Below are 20,003 nucleotides of genomic sequence, written 5' to 3' on the forward strand. Positions count from 1 at the left end.
AAAAGGAGCCAAAACAATGCTTAAAAGATTATCTAACCAGAACGGCACTTACTTAAGGAAAACATGTGACACAAGCGTAACACACATCATGGCCAATTCAATCTATACAAAGCGTTAACCTAAGTCAGGGTCGTGTCTCCCAGGTTCATGAATGTCCACTAGCTTCACAACGTATTGACTGCTCCACCACCTCTGTTTGCGGTCTGCTGAGGCACAACCGCTTTCCTGCTCTTTCCACCTTTTGACCTCAACAGAAGCAAAAACTGTAGTCTAAGCCTTCAGGCCCTAATATTTTCCAAACCCTCCTTTTACTTCTCTTTTCTTAACCGTTTCACATAAAGGCTCAACATAGGAAAAGCCGAGCAGATCACAAATCTCGTCCCTCATGACCAGATCCTTCACGTCCGGCCATTACGACTGAGAAAATGACCGTCCCTTACTAGCTCGAGCTGCAAAAGTGACCTCCGCGTTTTGAAAGCCAGAATGCCGCCCAACAGGCAGAAGGCAAGGCAGGCACCTCTGGGTGCCGCCGCCTGCAGCCACGCCTCTGCGCGCCCCCCACCCACCCAGGCCCTGTCCCGCAGACGCCGGCGGGGCCCGGCAGCTGACGGGCCCGGCAGCTGACGGGCCCAGCCACACACACAAGAGTTCAAGCGCTCCCGGCGGGCGCTCAGCTCGGGCAGCCTGCGGGCGGCGGAAGGAAAGCAGGCCGCCGGAGCGGAAGGCAGCACACTGCAGCGCCGGGGGAGCGGACACCCCGGCTGGCGCGGGGAACCCGCCTCCCCTCCGACCTACCCGGGCTCCGAGTCCCGCCGGGCCCCGCCCGCCAGCGCACCGCCCTGCGCCACGTGACTGCAGCCGCCAGTGGGGCGGGCTGCCCGCCGGCGCTTCCATGGCAGCGGCGGGCGCCGGACGACGAGCGCTTCCGCTTCCGGCGGCCAGACGGCGGCAGGGCCCGGCCGCGCTTAGGCCGCGCCGGGCGGCGGCGGGGAGCGGGGCCAGCGCCGGGCAGAAGGAGAGGGCGACATGTGGCCGCCACCACTGCCCTGGCTTCTGGTGGGGATGCTGCTGGCTGCCCGTTGCGTGGAGGCTGCGGCGGCGTCCCTTGCCCCTCGGAGTGCCGCCACTGCCTCCCCACGCCCCACGGAAGTGGTCGGCGGGGGTGCCACGCGAAGCGGCAGCAGCCGGCTGGCTGAGGTGTCGGCGCCGCCCGAGCAGGGCCAGCCTATGACCCAGCGCGCCCTGTCCGTGCTGGTGCTGGCCAGCGCCGCCCTCATTGTCTACTTCGTGATCCGGACCGTGCGGTGAGGGCGGGGGCTGCGCCGGCTGGTGTGCTGCCGTGGGGAGCGGGCGGGCGGGTGGAGGAGCCGCTGCTGCCCCCTCCGGGCCACCGTGGGGAGGCAGCGCGCGCCGCCGAGGAGCCGGGGCCGACCCCTTGTGTTGGCTGTCGGGGTCCCCTCGGCTCCTGGCTGGGAGCCGGCGAGCAGGGCCTATGTCCGCTGTCTGCGGAGAGCGCCGCCGGCTGAGGCGTCTGGGAAACTCCTGGTGCTGCCTCCCCGCCGCATGTGGGCGGAAAGGTGCTCGGGCGGACTCCGCTCACAGCAGTGATACCACTCATCAGTGTCAGGCCTTTCCTGGCTCCCTCCTGTTCTTTTCAAAGTGGACTTGTCACTACTGACATCCATCAGTCCACCTGAATTTAATTTTGTACATGCTGTGGGTTATTTTTGTCCTGTTTGCAAACTTATCTCGCTGAGCTACCGAATTTGTCCATCTCCCCTTCTTTGTCAGTAAACATCTTCTGTGCTTTCTTTTTCAGTAAATTTCTCTATTTCATGTTTTCTTAAAAGAAAGAGCCCTTAAAAGCTTGCACTGCCAATTGACTGCCTTTATGTTTCTCACAGAAACTATTGACAGCATAACTCTGCATGCTTTTATGGTTAATTACACTGTTTGTTACTGTGTTTTGTTGTCTTCGCAGTTCTGCTTGCTCTCTCTCATGCTTAAATTGTGAACTCTTCTGGGCAAGGCCCAAATGTGTGATTATGCATAAAGCACATTCATTATGCAGTGAGTTCTCTAGGTACTTTTCATTGTAGGTAGATATACTGTCGGTTAGCGTGTCCACTACCTTCACCATTTATTCCAGAAAGGTAGTTGAAAGGCGGTGGTCTGTGTGGCGCACTTACTAAGACATGCAGTCCAAGTAAACTAGGATATCTTGATTGCTCCATAGCTCTTACAGATCACTCTTGAGCAACCTTCAATCTCATTTTCATTAGAATGCATATCGTGATGATATCATATCTTAAAGGAAACAGCATAATCTTTTAAGCAGGTGAAAATGGACAAGGGCACTTCTCAGTGTTCTGGTTCCTCCTAACAGGAGCCTGTTGGATTTGGAGTTCTGAATAGTACTATGGAAAGGCCAGATAAATAAGTAACAGCCTCTCATTGCAGGAGCTGGAGAAGGAAATTCTCATCTCCTATTATTTTCTGGGTGAATGGTAATTATTTGATATTCTGGTTTTTGCAATAGGAAGGTTGCTATTCTGCATTTGAAACTGGAGTGCTGTCTTCTAGGTGCTACAGTAAACAGGAAGGTTAAACCTCATGTTATTCTGTAATTCTGCTGCATCCTTCTGTTGCGTCTTGCTTCTGAAATTTGAAATAAATGAAGCGCATGCTTTTGAATTTGAACTTGTGACTGAAATATTTTTGGCAATGGTTGTATAAGAAATTTAAGGTTTAGGTACAAACCTCCCAGTTTCCTTTTAAAAGACTTTCTCAGGAATAAGCTGTATGTGTTGTTATCAGACATAAAAGCTGTAGGGCTTTTTACAAACTTTCAGCTATAGGTCACCTGCCTAGTGGATGAAGGGAAGGCAGTGGATGTCAGTTTTCTGGATGTTAGTAAGGCTTTTGATACTGTCCCTCACGGCAGCCTTCTGGACGAGTTGTCCAACTGTGAGAAGAGCAGGTACACGGTGTGCTGGGTGATAAACTGGCCAAACGGCAGGGCTCAAAGGGTTGTAGCGAATGGGCCTATGTCTGGTTGGCGGCCAGCCACCAGCGGTGTTCCTCAGGGCTCACTTCTAGGGCCAGTTCTGTTCAATATCAATGATCTGGAGGCAGGAGTTGAATGCACCCTTAGTAAGTTTGCTGATGATACCAAACTGGGAGGCGCAGTTGGCTCTCTCGAGGGACAAGAGGCCTTGCAGAGGGATCTAGATAGACTGGAGCATTGGGCAATCATCCGTGGCATGAAATTTCACAAGACCAAATGCCGGACTCTGCAGCTAGGATGGAGTAATGCCAGACACAAGTATCAAGTGGGAGAGGAGTGGCTGGAGAGCAGCCCTGCAGAAAGGGATCTGGGGGTGCTGCTTGACAGTAAGCTCAGTACAAGTCAGCAGTGTGCCCTGGCAGCCAAGAGGGCAAACTGCACCCTGGGATGCATGAAACACAGCGTAGCCAGCTGGTCAAAAGAGGTGATTATCCCACTGTATTTAGTGATGGTGTGGCCTTACCTTGAGTGTTGTGTTCAGTTCTGGGCCCCACAACTTAAAAACAGTGTTAAGGTACTTGAATGCGTCCAGAGGAGGGTAACAAAGCTGGTGGAAGGGCTGGAAGGCATGTCCTGTGAGGAGCGCTTAAGGACTCTGGGTTTGTCTAGGTTGGAGAGAAGGAGGCTGAGAGGTGACCTCACTGCTCTCTACAGCTTCCTGAGGAGGGGAAGCGGAGAAGGAGGTGCTGATCTCTCTTCTCCCTGGTATCCGGTGACAGAACACATGGGAATGGTTCAAAGGTTCACCAGGGGAGGTTTAGAGTGGACATTAGGAATTATTTCTTTAGTGAGAGGATAGTCAAACACTGGAACAGACATCCTAGAGACGTGGTCAATGCCCCATGCCTCTCAGTGTTCAAGAGGCATTTGGACAATGTCCTTAATAACATGCTTTAGCTTTTGGTCAGCCCTGAAGTGGTCAGGCAGTTGGACTCGATGATCATTGTAGGTAATTTCCAACTGAAATACCATATTCTATTCTAACTTCATGTATACACACCCTTCAACTTCATTTATTCATAGGAAGGATCTGTAATTTTGAAATAAAAAGTAACATTTTTCAAGTTCTGGTAAAGACTTTACCTGGAAAATATAGCTACTCTCTGTTGAGATACCTTTAGCCCAATCTTTGCCTGTTTCAGGAAGATATCATTCTCTTCCTTTATCAATTTTATACATTCTGATAAAGGTATGACTTTTCTGTTTTGAGAGCCATGTGACTTTCTTTGAAGATGGTGCCCTGAAAATATATTTTCAAGAAAATCTTGTGCAAGCTGATACAACTTTGCTAATGTGGCTAACACTTAACTTCTGTCCACATAGGAGATGAATTTTGGTTGGGAATGGTTATGTAAACCACAGCAATCTTCCGTTAACCTTCTCAAGTGATACTGCTGATGATACAATTTCTCTGTAAGGAAAAAGCAAAATTCTTAAGTTCATTTCTAGCTTTGTATGGGACTTGTTGTTTGAACCCACTGATTATAAAGGTTGGGCTGCTTGCGCCGCTCCTCCTCCTGGTACACTAAGAAGCTTAGTTTGGGAGGTATTGTTGATAGTTGTGACCACTGAAATGGACAATCACAGAGTGGCAGAGGTTGGCAGGCAGCTCTGGAGATGGTCTAGTCCAATTTCCTGCTCACGGCAGTGTCACCTACAGCAGCTTGCTCACCTCTTGTCCAGTTGACTTTTTAATATCTCTAATGATGCAGAACCTACAACCTCTCTGGGCAACATGTTCCTGTGTTTTACGACTCTCATGGTAAGAAAGTGGTGTTTTTTTCTGTTGATGCTGTTACTGTTTCTTGGTTTTCTCCAATCACGTTGGTGAAAAAAGTTTTTATTGGAGTAAAGCCTCTTCTAGAATCCCTTGGACTGGAGGTCTTACTTGCACAGGCTTGTTCTGCTGCAATAGCTAATTCTGCCAATTGCAATAGAAGTTTTGGGCTTTTATGGATTTTTTTTCTGGTATGCATCAAATTCCTCTTATAGCAGAAGTTTTGCAAAGAATAAAGCATGTAGCACCAAGATCATACAGCAGATCCATCAGAACAAGGAATAAGAAAACTGAGACACGGTGATGCCTTGTTCAGTCTACCAGTGTAGTTTTATTGCATTTTTTGCTTCTTAGTTTTGATACTGGCATAAAATACCTCATGTGTGTGATTGCCTTTCATGATGCATAAAAAGGCTAAGGTTACAATTCATATGTCCCTTTGGTTTTTCTCCCTATTACTCTGTCTGGAGAGTTTTGGTGGTTTTTTTTTTTTTTAACTTAGAGCCTGTTGCAGACAAAGTTCTTATTCCATGTTTATGTAGGAAGAAGTGCATGCCCTTAGATCTTCAGTCTTTCTGAGTTGATGAGAAAACAGGTGTAGCAGATGAGGTAAAATTGCTTTTCTTTTCAGAAAAGTGTGCTCAATAATTTGGCATGCTAAGTAAGAAATCCAAAATATCTTTCAGTATGAATTGTGTATCATGATTTTAATTTAAAACAAATTTCTAGGAAGTTATTTATAAGCCTTTTGAGGGGTAATTACTGAATGTCTTTCATGGGTGTGGAATCTGTAGTTCATGCATGCCTTTCACAGAAGAAAGGCTCAGTTAGCTTCAAGTAATAACTTTATGATAATACTTTTTGTAATGGACATAGCTCATAATTCAGGAAAAATGAATTAGTTAAAAATACACATTAATGGAGAATGTGAATTAACTGTACCATATTTTGTAGCACAAGGTATGACAAAACTTTAGGAGGGAACTTTCCCAGCACTGGATCAACTCTGGGACAGATAAATCTTAGTTCTGTCACACAAACTGTTACCGAACTCTTTCATGACATTTTTGCTGAGCTGTGAGTGTTTCCCATACCTTATCTGCCTATTTCAAAGCAGTCTGTCTTTGGAACTATTCAGCAAGAAAATCTGAATTTCACTTTTGAGAAGGCATATACTGGCCCATAAGTAAGGTTGAGTAGGTTGTAGGTTGAGGTGATGGGAGAGCTGCAATTTCCTTGGCACGTACTTCTCGGAATCCTCTACAATATTGTGAAGCTGAGGGGTGACGAGTTGGGATGGTTGGTTTATTGTAGAGTTTATTAACAGTAAAAAGCTTCTAGTAGAAAGACACTTCACCTAAAAAGACAGGGTGATTAGCAATTGCTACTTTATTGAACTGATCGTGTTTAAAGTGTTTGTGGCTTGCAGCAAGGGTAGTAGTACCTTACCCCTGGACAAATTAGGATACTTGTCGCTTGCTTGCTTGTTCTCCTCTTATATAGGTGGAAGTGACTACAGGAAAATGTAATTTTGTGCTAACATTTCTTTTTAGCATTTAGAAACCTTTATATGTTAAGCTTAAGCTTTCAGTTTGCAATGAGTACATCATATATGATGTGTGTAATCATGATAGGAATTCTGCATATGTATTGTGAGTCCTGGTCAATCTCCTGTTAATCTAAGTAATTCTGCTAGACCAGTGCTGCTGTATTTGTTGGTCTTCTTTTAAGAAAAGGTATTGCCGATTATGGTCGTAGAGTGGGCCTTCACTAGTGGCACTAATACGCCCATCTACAAGAAGGGTCGGAAGGAGGATCCGGGGAACTACAGGCCTGTCAGCCTGACCTCGGTGCCGGGGAAGGTTATGGAGAGGCTCATCTTGAGGGCGCTCACGGGACACATGCAGGATAACCAAGGGATCAGGCCCAGCCAGCACGGGTTCATGAAGGGCAGGTCCTGCTTGACCAACCTGATCTCCTTCTATGACCAGGTGACCCGCCTAGTGGATGTGGGGAAGGCTGTTGATGTTGTCTACCTGGACTTCAGCAAAGCCTTTGACACTGTTCCCCACAGTATTCTCCTGGAGAAGCTGGCGGCCCGTGGTTTAGACAGGTACACTCTTCGCTGGGTAAAAAACTGGCTGGATGGCCGAGCCCAGAGAGTTGTAGTGAATGGGGTGAAATCCAGCTGGTGGCCGGTCACAAGCGGAGTCCCCCAGGGCTCAGTTTTGGGACCGGTCTTGTTTAATGTCTTTATTGATGATCTGGATGAGGGGATCGAGTGCTCCCTCAGCAAGTTTGCAGACGACACCAAGTTGGGCGGGAGTGTTGATCTGCTTGAGGGTAGGAAGGCTCTGTAGAGGGATCTGGAGAGGCTGGATCCATGGGCTGAGGCCAATTGTATGAGGTTCAATAAGGCCAAGTGCCGGGTTCTACACTTTGGCCACAACAACCCCATGCAACGCTACAGGCTTGGGGACGAGTGGCTGGAAAGCTGCCCCGCAGGAAAGGACCTGGGGGTGTTGATCGACAGCCGGCTGAATATGAGCCAGCAGTGTGCCCAGGTGGCCAAGAAGGCCAACAGCATCCTGGCTTGTATCAGAAATGGTGTGGCCAGCAGGAGTAGGGAAGTGATTGTGCCCCTGTACTCGGCTCTGGTGAGGCCGCACCTCGAATACTGTGTTCAGTTTTGGGCCCCTCACTACAAGAAAGACATTGAGGTGCTAGAACATGTCCAGAGAAGGGCGACGAAGCTGGTGAGGGGTCTGGAGCACAAGTCTTATGAGGAGCGGCTGAGGGAGCTGGGGTTGTTCAGTCTGGAGAAGAGGAAGCTGAGGGGAGACCTTATCGCTCTCTACAACTACCTGAAAGGGGGTTGCAGAGAGGTGGGTGTTGGCCTCTTCTCCCAAGCGACTAGTGACAGAACAAGAGGAAATGGCCTCAAGTTGCGCCAGGGGAGGTTCATGCTGGATATTAGGAAAAAGTTCTTTACTGAGAGAGTAGTGAAACATTGGAATAGGCTGCCCAGGGAGGTGGTAGAGTCACCCTCCCTGGAGATATTCAAGGAGCGTGTGGATGTGGCATTGTGGCATGTAGCTTGATGGACATGGTGCTGTGTGGTGTTGGGTGGGTTGTGGCTTGTTGTTGTTGTGTGGTGGGTTTTGGTTTTTTTGTGTTTTTTTTGTTTGTTTGTTTGTTTGTGTTTTTTTTTTTTTTGTTTGTTTGGTTTTTTTTTCCAGGTTGGACTTGATGATCTTACAGGTCTTTTCCAACCGTAGTGATTCTGTGATTCTAATACAGTATGGATTTATCCCAGCCTTTTAAATTTAATTTAAATTTCTTGTATTTGCATTGAGTGGAATCATACAACAGTAGAATGAGGAAGTCTTGAACTTTTTGGAAAGCATTTACAGACTTGATGTATAGAACTAGCTTCTCTGTGTGATTATTAGCATTGAAAATCCATCACATTCAAGAAGAAAACAAAAAATCTATTTTCTTTTTGATTGGCTAGGTTTTTCTCTAATGCATACAGTGTATTTTTCTCTCTGATACAGTCTGAGTAGGTTGTTTCAGGCTACATTTACATCTCCTTTGTTCAGCATTTCCCTAAAAGAAGGTGAATGTTATTTGGAAGCTGTTTAAGTTACATCAGCTTATAAGCAGCTGTTATCCTGCAAATCCTGCAATGCTATGTTCTACACAGAAAATACATGGAAAGGTCCTTGAAAAAACATGTTTTACACAATTATTATGGTAAATCAATTTTTTGGATGGAATTAAGGACAAGTATTGCTGTGACCCTTTTACTTGGTATCAGATTCAGGTAAGAATTGTATTTGAACTGTCATGTTGCTTGAAAGAAGTTTGCCTCTTCTAAGTGAGGTAGTATTTGACTCTGAAAATACCACAGTTTCTCAGAATATACCCAATGAACGTGTTGATACGCAAAAGTAAATCAATGAGTGGTCAAGGCTTTGTGCAAAAATGGAAATTCTTTCATGTAAATGTACCTTGCCCTGTTGCTTTTTGCTTTTTAATGAGTCTTCTGCCACTGGTGCAGACATGTTCAGAAGAGGCTTGCATTTGATACAGCAGATGAGCATTCAGAAAACGTATGGATATGTAATTGAGAATACCATTCTGTACAAGGAAGTTCTGTGAAGTAAGCTATATATTTAACTGCCTGAGATGACTGAGATTTTGCAATTTCTGTCAGCAGTCAGTTTTGGAATTGTATTTCCCCCCAAAAGGAGGTCATATGTTATGTAGCAACTGTTTTTCACCTTACTCTGTGGGTTTGTTTTTTTTTTAACTCTTCCCACCCTCCCAAGTCCCTTGCAGTTTTATGTTTCTTTAGTCACTGGATGTTTGTTAAACTTGACCTGTTGTTTTGCTTCAATTCTCATTTTCTTAACATACTTTCTGCTTTTTTTTTTAGACACATCTTTCTTTGTTTTCTCTTATTTAGCTTGCCTTTTCGTTTAACAGTCCATTATCTATGCCATCTCAGATATTATCTAACATCCACTTGCTTGTGGATTCCTCTACTGCTGTTAGCTGTATTTGAGGGAGGATTGGGACTGAGCATGTAGAAATGTAACATGAAATTTTTATGTACTTTTAAATCCATTTTCATAACTTTATCTTATTAGACCCCAAGGTATCTGTAGTAACTACAAAGATAAAATTTATCCCTGTTAGGCGTAGAGAGAGCTACTGACTTTAATGAAATTGGGATTTTGTCTTAGGTTTTCTTCCTAACAGTCACAGGGTAAAAGGTTTTAAGTTAGTTTTTGTAACACGCATGACACTACTCCAGTGTCATAGTTATGGCCATGCATGTATGTTGCGTAAGCATCTCCAATATCCTTTTAGCTTTAGTCTTTTGACTAATCTGTATATAGAGGAAGCTTTTGTGTCACAAGTAATTATTTTATCCCTTTTTCAGTAGCATTTGTTTGAATCTAGAAATTCATGCCAGCCTTATGATAAGTTTTTGGGGGGTTTTTTTTGCATTATCTGCAATCTGGACATTTGTCCGTTTGTCTTAGGTTATTCTCAATTCACAGTAGCAACTCACTTTCTGTTTTACCCCATTAAATGAAAAAAGTAAAGGATATAGTGAGCTTGACAGAAATATTGAGTATACAAATAGCATGAACTGCCTCTCCTTAATTTCCTATTTTATTTGTGTTCAAAATAATTTCTAGTCTGTTAGAATATCTGGGAGTGGTTATCCTAGTGCCAATTGCTCAGCTTCTACTTTAGGAAAAACAAAGGACACAGTATGTATGAAACAACCATACTTTTCATCACGCTTTTGTCTTAGTTTTAGAATTTTCTTCTACTTGGTGCTTTAAAGTGTACAACTTCTTTCTATGTTGAGGACTAAAGGCCAGATGAAATGAAGGAAGAAAAGGGAAGGAACTTTGTCTTGAACTGAAAAGTGAAATTTGTGTCTTAGTTATTAGCCATAGCTTTAAACAATGAAGTTAGGTACTTTAAGTTGTGCTAATGCACTTAAATGCCTGGCACAGCAGTTGCTGGTGTTTCAAATCATAGTTGAGAGTGGAGGAAATTATCATGCTGATTATTTCTTCTTGTAATATCAGAAGTTGGAGTACTTTGAAGAAAGATACGGTGTTTATACCCTTCCCATCCTAACAAGATTACATTCGCTTCCCAATTCCAAAAGGAGGTCTAATGCACTGGAGTGTAGTCTAAACCAAGGCTGGATGCTGCTGTGTGTTCTTTCAAAGTTGTCCCAGTGTGAAAAGGCGAATGCTTTTCCAAGTTGCACATTAAAAAAAATTCTTTAAGCACACCAGAGTTCAGGACAGAATCTGAAGCTGAGAGTCTCAATATCATATTTAATGTCTCTTACAAGGTGGTTAAAGTGGTGCCTCAGTGTGGGGCAGGGAGGTGATTATGCGCGGTATAGTAATAGTATAATATATTATACATATTATGACAGTACATACTATAGTAGCATAGTCTATTATACATAAATAATCTTTTTTGGTTATTAGCTCTGAAATATCCAGTATTGAAGTTCCTGAATGTTGTGAATACCTTTCCTAGGCACCTAGCTTGGGTTTGTATATTCTGGAGTTTCTAAAAAGGAAGGGCTACTATCACCTTTGAGTTTAGCACTAAATGCCTAGAAAGCAGATTTTTTTTAGTCCAATAGCTTTCAAGTAGCTGCTGTTTGCTGGTACACAGTAGCTTAAAGTGACTTTGTCAGCGTTTTGTAAACAGGTGCCTTTGCATAGTGTTTGCTGAGTGGCTAGTGATCTGAGTTCCCGATCCTCAAAGATGAGCAAGGCATATTTGATGCATATAGGAGCAGTTCTGCAAAGCCAAACAGAACGGTTCAGTGTACTTGGGGCTTATGTGGGACCCAGGCCCATGCAGAGAAGCCACAGAAAGTGAAAAAAGCAGATGCAAACAGTTTGTTCATCTGCAATAAGCACTGTGCCTTAATCCTGAAATGTTAATCTCTGCCTCTTCCTTTTGCATTTTGAGAAGCATAGAAGACATTGACTCTACAAGTTCTCTCTTAATCCAAAGTGTAGTTATAAACAATGTTTTAACTTGATAGCTGTAAAAGACTTCGCAAATTATAATAAAAGGTTTCAATGTCACCCATGACTTGTGTTACGTCTCTGCAATAGTTTAGTTGAGTTTCTCTCTGATTTGGTCTGCTGTTCTATAGAGATGCATAAACCACATAAAGAATATGTAGCAAGGCAATTTTTTTCTCATTGTAGGATCTGCTAGAAGTATGCTTTTGCATGTATTTTTACCTGGCTCTTGCATTTAGCTACCAAGTGCCTGTATAGACTTTTTGTATTCACTAGAGTAATTCTGTACAAAACTACAAGTGACAGACATTCTTGTTGGCCTTAATCATTTCTTGTAAACTCTTCACACTTAGAATTGTCTGATCTCTGAATTTCATAGAGTTAAGTGTATACATTTTACATATACTAACTTTTTTTAAGTTTATGGTAAGTATCAATGTAGCTGTATTTTAAGGGATAGTTTTCTTACATTGTTAGAATAGAAAGTAGAGAAGAATTTATAGAACTTAAATGTTTTAAAATACATTTCAGGCTCAGGAGGCGAAACAGAAAAACCCGAAGATACGGAGTTTTGGATGCAAACATAGAAAACATGGAGCTGACCCCATTAGAGCAAGATGATGATGAAGACGATACAACACTATTTGATGCCAATCATCCTCGAAGGTTTGTATATAGAAGCTGAATGTACTTCTAGCAATAGAAGTGAAGGAGAATGGATGGTAAGCAGTTTCACCGAGAAAGCTCACTACCGTGTTTCATATGCATGTAGTTGGAGAAGGGATGTCAAGATCACTTGAATTGTAAATGGGCAAGAATTTAGTGGGCAAGAAGATAAACACCATTTGTCTTCAGCATGTGAGTTCCAGAGAAATGGAGAGGAAGGTAGGATATTTTTGTTACAAATACAGTGTCATTATTGAAGCTTATGTTAAAGTCGACAACTAGTTTTTACCTTTCTCTTTTCTTTTTTTTCATTCTGGAGGCTCTTCAATTTTTTCTGTGTATTCTCTCCTATGAGCTTTCTTGTTGCTAAAGTAGTCAGCAGTTAGTTCATGACGATCATGCACCAGGTTTTAGATTTGGTTAGAAAGGTTCATGTTCTTAAGTCACTCTCTGAAACTATATAGATCAAGGAAAATTTTGTTATATTTCCTTGCTGTCCGTAGACTTTAAGTTTGAATTAACAAATCAAACTTAAAAGTTTTCCTTACTGAGTAATGCCATCACACTGCACATGAAAAGACAAAGTAAAAAATTTGATAGAATTGTCATAGTGAGGACTACTGTCAAGTATCAGAAGAGATAAAATGATTAATTCTGCCAGTCACAGCTAGTAGTTGATTCAGCACTGTTTAATGTGAAACTGAATTACAGTCTCAAGCAAAACAATTCAACAAATGCAATACATGATGTCTCAAATGAATTAGAAGTATTGGAGTAGTAAGTCAGATGTTCTGCTGTTCATTGGGAAACAACTTTGGATGAAATTCTGGAACTTGAAATGAAAGGTTCAGTCTTTTTTAACTTTGTCTCCTTAGGGGGATTCTTTCACACTAAATTTTTTTCATAAGTCAAAGTCTCTTTTTCTCTCCCCCATACATTAGAAGAAACTGGTTGGAATATCTTCACGTACTGCTTCTCTGTATTAGAGAGTCATGTCGCACTTATGGTTACCCCATGTTACTAGTCTTGTTCCAGTAAAAATTATGCCTATTATGTAATAGATAATTGTCACATTATATCCAGGAATTCCCTCGATGGCTTTCCTAGTTCTATTAAGTTCTCTTGTAACTCAGCATACTTACTAGATTTTGAGGTATTTGGTGACCAGTTAACAGGATATTTCTTCATAAATGCTTATTTACAGGGGTATTAAGTAGCCTTTTTATTAGGAATGAACATGATAATATGGCTAGTCCTCATTAACGAACAGTATTATACAATTAACAACACTATTGTTGTATTCACGTTGTAGAGGTTATTTCATGCTCTTGTATGCTTATTTGGAGATTAAACATGATTGTATTTATTGTTAAGCTTCAAGGAGCTGTTTATGTCTCATGAGCAGTATTTTATCTAAAGGGACTATACTATTAATATGCTAAATATGTATATGCACTGTGTCTTCTAGTCCAGAAGAGGCTGTGTTAATAAGTGGTATTGAAATAGACATCTTATGCATGTAGATAGGTGTTCTGATTTTTTCAACTGCTTATAATAACTTCCATTTTACCTATTTGGGAAATTTTGTGGGGATTATATTAAGCTTTCCAGACACTGAAATGGCAGCATGCATCTTTTAACCCTACTCTTTTACCTTAGTAGGTTGCTGTCTAAATTAATTCACATTCCAGAGATAAATCGAAAATTCCTAGCTTGAAACTTACTATGTATTAAGATAAACAAGATTGTGCTTTTGAAGTCTGAAGGTACAAAACCACCCCAAAGTGTCAAAGTGATTGTGTCTGTTTCTTTAAACCTCTTTGTCTACCTTAAAATAGAAGCCATGAAAACCCAAGAGGGAAAGTTCACTAAAAAAATATCAGAGGTTTTCAGAGGCCAGATTTCTGGGTGGGTTTTTTTGGTTGTTTTTTTTTTTCCCCTCTATATTTCTAAACACTTCAATTTGAGGAGAAAAAATTTTCATTCAAGTATTTTATTGTAGAAGCATCTAATATGCACAGTAATTTTAAATTGTTACAAATCCATTTTGCAATCATAGTCTTGCTGCTGCTTATGGAGTAACCCAGGTATGTACAGCAGATAGATACCGTTCTTACTGGTTTACATACTTCAGTTATTTCATTCTTGGGTCTTTCATTCTTGTCCCTGGCAGGATGTATAAGGATGAAACAGAAGTGAAAACAGTAAGAAAAGAAATATGGTTTAGACAGAGGTCCTTATTTTTATTTTGCTTTTCCCTTTTTGCCACACAAACATGCTAATGTGATGCTGGGGTGTATATATGCTTGTTAACTGCCTATTAATCTAAAGAGACAAACTTGAGAACTTCTAAAATATAAACAGGGCTGTACCAAGGATCCTATATATTTCTGTCATGGTTATTCAGTCAGGTAGAGCATATTCTATTCATTCCCCTTCAAAATTTATCTTGGAAGCTCACATTCAATGTAATGATTGTATTATGGATTGTCCTACCTCTGGTCCCAGTATGGATTTCATCAGGTTATGTCCTAAATTAATGTTTTTGCCACTACACTTTCTATGGTTCTGTGGTTGAAATTAATTTGGTTTATGATTAAGAAATTAACTTGCACTAAAGCAAACTCTTTGTAAGTATAGACAGTAGGCTTTGAACTGCACTTGCCCTTAACTGTGATAACTACAAAAAATTATTAGTGTTGTAGTTGGAAAAAAAAAAAACCCAAACCAAAAAAACACACCAAAAAAACCCTGTCCTGATTTCCAAGTACTCAGCCCCTCTTTAAATTGAAGTACTGCAGCAAATCATCATTTAGTTAAGCTGTACCAGGCAATTTGGAGGTATTTGGAAGTAGATTACTGATCCAGACCATTTTAAAAATAGTCCTTTGGATGACATATGGTACAAACAGTTTGAATACGTTAGTAGTGTTTAATTTAGCTGATGGCATAGCTGTTGTAAGATAAATCAAGTATTTCTTTTAATAGATACAGTTCATCACACCCTGTGGTAGCTTGTTGATGAAAGAACTTCTGCTAGATAACTAGTATTTGATTTTTAAAAGCATCAGCTTCAGCTGGCAAAACAATACCTGTTGTTTTGATCCAAGTCCAAAGAGCCCAGAAAAAGTGAAGTGGCATGTTTGAACATGTCATAGTCCGGAGTAAATAGATAGAGTGATGTAACTTATGGCGTAGGCATACCTTTATTTGTGCCCTATGGGGCTGCAAAATTGCCTAGAATTTGATGGTTGCTCACAGAAAAGATGATAATGTCAATGTCTCAGTCAAACTGCAAGAAAAGTAATTGTATTGGGGTAACTGAGTAGTCTAACCAAGCTTAATTTCAACACATTTCTGTTAACTTGCTGAGGAAGACCGACTAAACAGATCAGAAGTAATACCTTCAGAAGAGAATAACTATAGGTAATAAAGGAAGAAGATGGAACTGTTGTTTCAAGATAGCTCAGAAAGTAAGTGCTTAAATTACCAAAATCATGATTTTGATATTAGGAGCTTGAGAAAACAAGGACTTCTGTTACATTTAGTCAATAATATGATTATACTCCATTTATGTGTATTGAGAGCTTGCTGTGTTCTCCTTTATGGGGAGTAGCTCTCAAAATTTTATGTTACTTTTTATCTTGAAACAGTGTTTGTGTACAGGAGGAAAACAATGCTGAACAACATGAATGCACTCCACAGATCTCTATAGAACAGCTTGATAAAATGCTGTCCGAACTTTGCAAAGCAATGGCACTGCTGGGAGGGAAGTTCAAAAATTAATGTAGAGTACCTTAAAAAAAAAAAAAAATTAAAATCCTTAATTGGGAATGTATTTTCTTCAGTTAATTTGTTTCCCCTTGTTTCAACCAAGTCTTTTGCATCTGCATTGAAGCTTAGTAATCAGTCTTCATATCACTGCTTAACCAAGAATGTCCAAAGGTAGTACAAAATGCATAAGTAATCAGAGTCACTGGGGATGACTTGATGATAATGATACTCAGATATTCTCAGAGGATGGCATTACACTTTGTCCTGACATTTGCAGTAATTCAGAGGTATGGTTGGGTGCTTTTTTTTAAGGTAGCATAAACATGCAGTCAGGCTTGGAGCAACTAATTAGGAACAAGGAAGAGGGGCTTTTAATGGTTTTTGAGTTTAGTCTTTTGTTAAGTAGATCACAGTTGCATTTTTGCTTAACTACAGTCAACACTCAGCTTATTCAGTTCATAAGTTTCTTATCCTCATAACCCATAATGGAAAGCACTAAGAAACTAAGCACTGTTACAGGAAATTCTAATCTACATGTTCTGGTGGGTTCATATACATTTGTTATGGACAATAAGTTATATAAGTAATGTTTTATATAGAAAATAGTTGTCTTTTTTCCTTCTTTCTTTATGACCTGTTAATAGACTGCAGTACTATCCACTCTGCTTTCATTTTCCTTGACTAGAACAATGGAGCTTTTTTTTTTCTTAAGGTGATATTCTACAGCACAGTATGCATGTGTTAGAAATCCCTATTGACTTGTTCACGGTTAGCTGGTAGTCTATTTGACTCTTTCCAAGGCTAGACAGAGAAACTGGCTTCTTTCCTAAAATCAGCATAGCAGTGTTAGTATACTGGTGTGTTGATATGGTTATTACTTTGAGTGTTGTTGCTGTTTTCCTTCAGATGTATAAAAAAAAAAGTCCACTGTGTCCTCTGTTGTAATATAGGTGCAATTTACATGTACTCCCACTGTCATCATCACCCATGTAGCTACTCTCTGTGCCTTTTCAGTTTGGGGCATCTTACTGGAATGGGATGCCATTTTGTTCAATAGCATACTATTACGTGTCATAGTTCGAAATTCTAACCTTTGGTTTCTCACCACGCAACTTTGCCTGCATGTCGACTGAGGTACAGTATCCTAATATCACATCTTTATTTTTCAAAGGTGTATCACACTAATAGTTTGCAATCCTCATTAAATCACACACACTACTTGCTGCACTGCAAGGCAAAATGAAAAGCAGTTATGCTGTTCTTGAAAGCGTTCCGGTTATGGAATGCTGCCAAGAGTTACCAAAGTTTGAATAGGAACTCAGGAGCCTTGGGAGCTTAAAAATATATCCAACATCGCAACGAACCAGGTTTTTGTAAGTGAGGTGTCTCTCTATTTGGGTGGTTTAAATGAATGGAGTTTTATGGCACTTTGCTTCACAGTAATATGTTAATTACAAATTTTACAGGCAAATTTAATAATAAAATGTTACATCTCTATGGGTTTTTTCATTTGGTCTTCAAAAATAGAGACTAAAGTTCCCCTTGAAACAGGGCATTTGAGATTAATGCTTCTGTTTCTTCTGTTGTAGAGAAGTACGTGCCTTTCAGTGAAAGAACTTAATCTTAGAACCAGAGAAGGAGCCTGCTTCATGGGAGGAATAAGAAGCAAAGAGGGTATGCAAGTTGGGGGGACTAATTTAATTTGTGTATATTATGGCATCCTTAATTTGTTGCAATAAGTACTGTACCAATTTATTGTACCTTTTTGTATATAGAGGATTCTAAATGTAAAGCCTACAGAGAGAGTGCACTGAAATGAAAACCTATTTGGAAGGGTGATTACTTTTAAAACAGGGTATTTTTTGTTTGTTACAAATCTTGTATGCCATAAGTGTGGTATACACTTTTTCTACAGTAATCTGGAATGTCGACAAATTTTTTTGCTGATACTAAATTGTAAGTAAACGTAGCCTCTGTGGACTCCTCAGAATTGTTAGAACTTTGTTTTAGTTGAGGAAATGCTTTATCCTTTACAAATAAAAATCCAAACTACTACTATTTGTGTTGAGACTTTTTTAAACTGAATTAACATGTTTTATGTCAACTTTAGTGAACAAATAAAAACTGTTTACAGTGTTCCTAGCATTTAGCATGATATTTCAACACTTTATAGATTTTAAGGTCATTAATAGGATCTTGTAAAACACAGTACTACAACATCTTTTTGCTGTTAAGACTACTGATTACAACTATTGAGTCAATTTTTTTTGGAATGTCCATCTTCAGCTTGTGTGAACAAATGTTGCTCACTGACTTCAAGGTGCTGCTGGTGTAGTCCACGTGGTGTCAGTGTTCAGACCCATGGTGAAGCAGAGATAAGCCTTTGGGTAGCCTTGTTTACTTTTGTACTCTTCAAACAACCTAGGTCAAATATTAAATTTGCTGTAACTCTAAGATGAAAAAGTGACATTAGAAGCAGCTGTTCCTATGAAATGTGTGGTAATATTTACATGAGTCTAGCTGGCATCCAGCAGTTACTTTTTTTTTTTTAGGTAGTGCCATAAAAATTCATAGAACAAGCTTTAAGACCTGGAATACCTAATTTTTTAAAACTGTGCTGCAGTTGCCATGGAAATCTTGATAATGCAGACAAAATGTTCAAATTCCTGTTCATTAAAATTACTGTGTACATTTATTACTAATTCTGTATATATCTAGTATCAAGGCATAAACTTGCTATAGCAATATTGGTGAGGCTGGCTATGTTTCCTCAAAGTTCCTTTGTTATGAGCTACGGGGAAAGAGGGATTATCTTTCCTGCTTCTTCAGTCCCCTCTTGGTGTTTGAACAAAATAGGAATACCTTATTTGTCTTTGATGTTATTTCTACAGTGATGGGGCAGGGAGGGAGTCTGCTGTAGACATTTTTAACCCTGTACCAGCCAGGTTGCTGTGCTGAAACCTACTTACTTTTCCTTAGCAACAACTCAGATGAGGTCCAAAGTAGTGAACGCCAAATCAGCCTCCCAAGGTAATTTTCATCTACAGTTGCCCATGTGCCACACACAGCTGGGAAAGATACTGTATTTACAATAAAAGCAAGTCTTTATTTTGCTTTCTCTCCTCTTGTACCCAACTTTTTCTGCCCATAGTTAAAGATAAAATTGAAATGAAAACACAGCACTGGTTTCTTGGAGATGCTTAGTTGGGGAATCTAGAAATACAGTGAAGAATAGCTGTCACAGGCTGCAGGTGTGAGAACAACAAATGGTAGAAAGCAAAGTATGTCGCTTCCACCCAGCGGAATGAGGTGACTTAAGGGATAGGGGGAAATGGCAACAAGTTCCTGTCCAACACAGCAGGCGAACCCCCTCTGTTACTAGCCCACCTTCCCAAATCCTCGTGCATAATAGGTATGAGGCTCTGCAAGTGGAAGGAAATGATGAGGACGAGGGTTCATCTAGTCTGGAGGTGTCACTGAGGCTAAACTGGCCTATGCCCTGCGTAAAAACTGCTTCCATAAAGAAAAAAAGACAGGTCGTTGTCATAGGGGACTTTGTCCTGAGGGGAACAGAAGGCCCCATATGCAGACCCCACCCACTTCTTAGGGAAGTTTGCTGCCTCCCTGGGGACTGTGTTAAAGACATGACAAGAAAACTTCCTACCCTGCTATGGCCCTCGGATCATTACCCATTATTGATTCCTCAGGTAGGCAGCTATGAAGTTGCAACAAGAAGCCCGAGGGTGATCAAGAGAGACTTCAGGGCCTTGGGAAGACTCGTTGGGAGATTGGGAGAACAAGTGGTGCTCTCCTCCATCCTTCCGCTGGCAGGGAACGACGAGGGAAGAAAAAGCAAGAGCCAGCTGATGAATACCTGGCTCCGAGACTGGTGTCACCGCCAGAATTTTGGATTCTTTGTTCACGGGTCATTCTATATGGTACCAGGCCTGCTGGCGGCAGGTGGGGAATGCCTGTCTTTTGAGGGGGAAAAGAATCCTGGTACAGGAGTTGGCAGGGCTCATTGAAAGAGCTTTAAACTAGATTTGAAGGGGGAATAGGATAAAACCAGGCTTGCTGGAGATAAGCGTGGGGGTGGAACGCCAGTGTTTGAGGGGAGGTGTGCTGACAAGGA

At 41.3% G+C, this 20,003-nt stretch overlaps 1 protein-coding gene across 1 annotated transcript; it reads left to right on the top strand.

Annotated features, from left to right (window-relative positions):
* The first annotated feature begins 1,026 nt into the window (after positions 1 to 1,026).
* On the top strand, positions 1,027 to 17,924 carry FAM174A (family with sequence similarity 174 member A). The gene is made up of 3 exons (XM_059834234.1): positions 1,027 to 1,304; positions 11,963 to 12,097; positions 17,461 to 17,924. Exons 1-3 carry the CDS (start codon positions 1,027 to 1,029, stop codon positions 17,480 to 17,482), a joined length of 435 nt encoding a protein of 144 aa, XP_059690217.1. The 3' UTR covers positions 17,483 to 17,924.
* The last annotated feature ends 2,079 nt before the right edge of the window (positions 17,925 to 20,003 follow it).

This window comes from Gavia stellata, chromosome Z, assembly GCF_030936135.1.
Source record: "Gavia stellata isolate bGavSte3 chromosome Z, bGavSte3.hap2, whole genome shotgun sequence".
Lineage (NCBI taxonomy): Eukaryota > Metazoa > Chordata > Aves > Gaviiformes > Gaviidae > Gavia > Gavia stellata.

Bases quoted from the DNA above. Each gene is read 5' to 3' on its own strand.
- FAM174A (XM_059834234.1), top strand. From the start codon at position 1,027: ATGTGGCCGCCACCACTGCCCTGGCTTCTGGTGGGGATGCTGCTGGCT. The intron at 1,305-11,962 runs GTGAGGGCGGGG...AATACATTTCAG, and splicing joins TTCGTGATCCGGACCGTGCG to GCTCAGGAGGCGAAACAGAA. The intron at 12,098-17,460 runs GTTTGTATATAG...CTTCTGTTGTAG, and splicing joins GATGCCAATCATCCTCGAAG to AGAAGTACGTGCCTTTCAGT.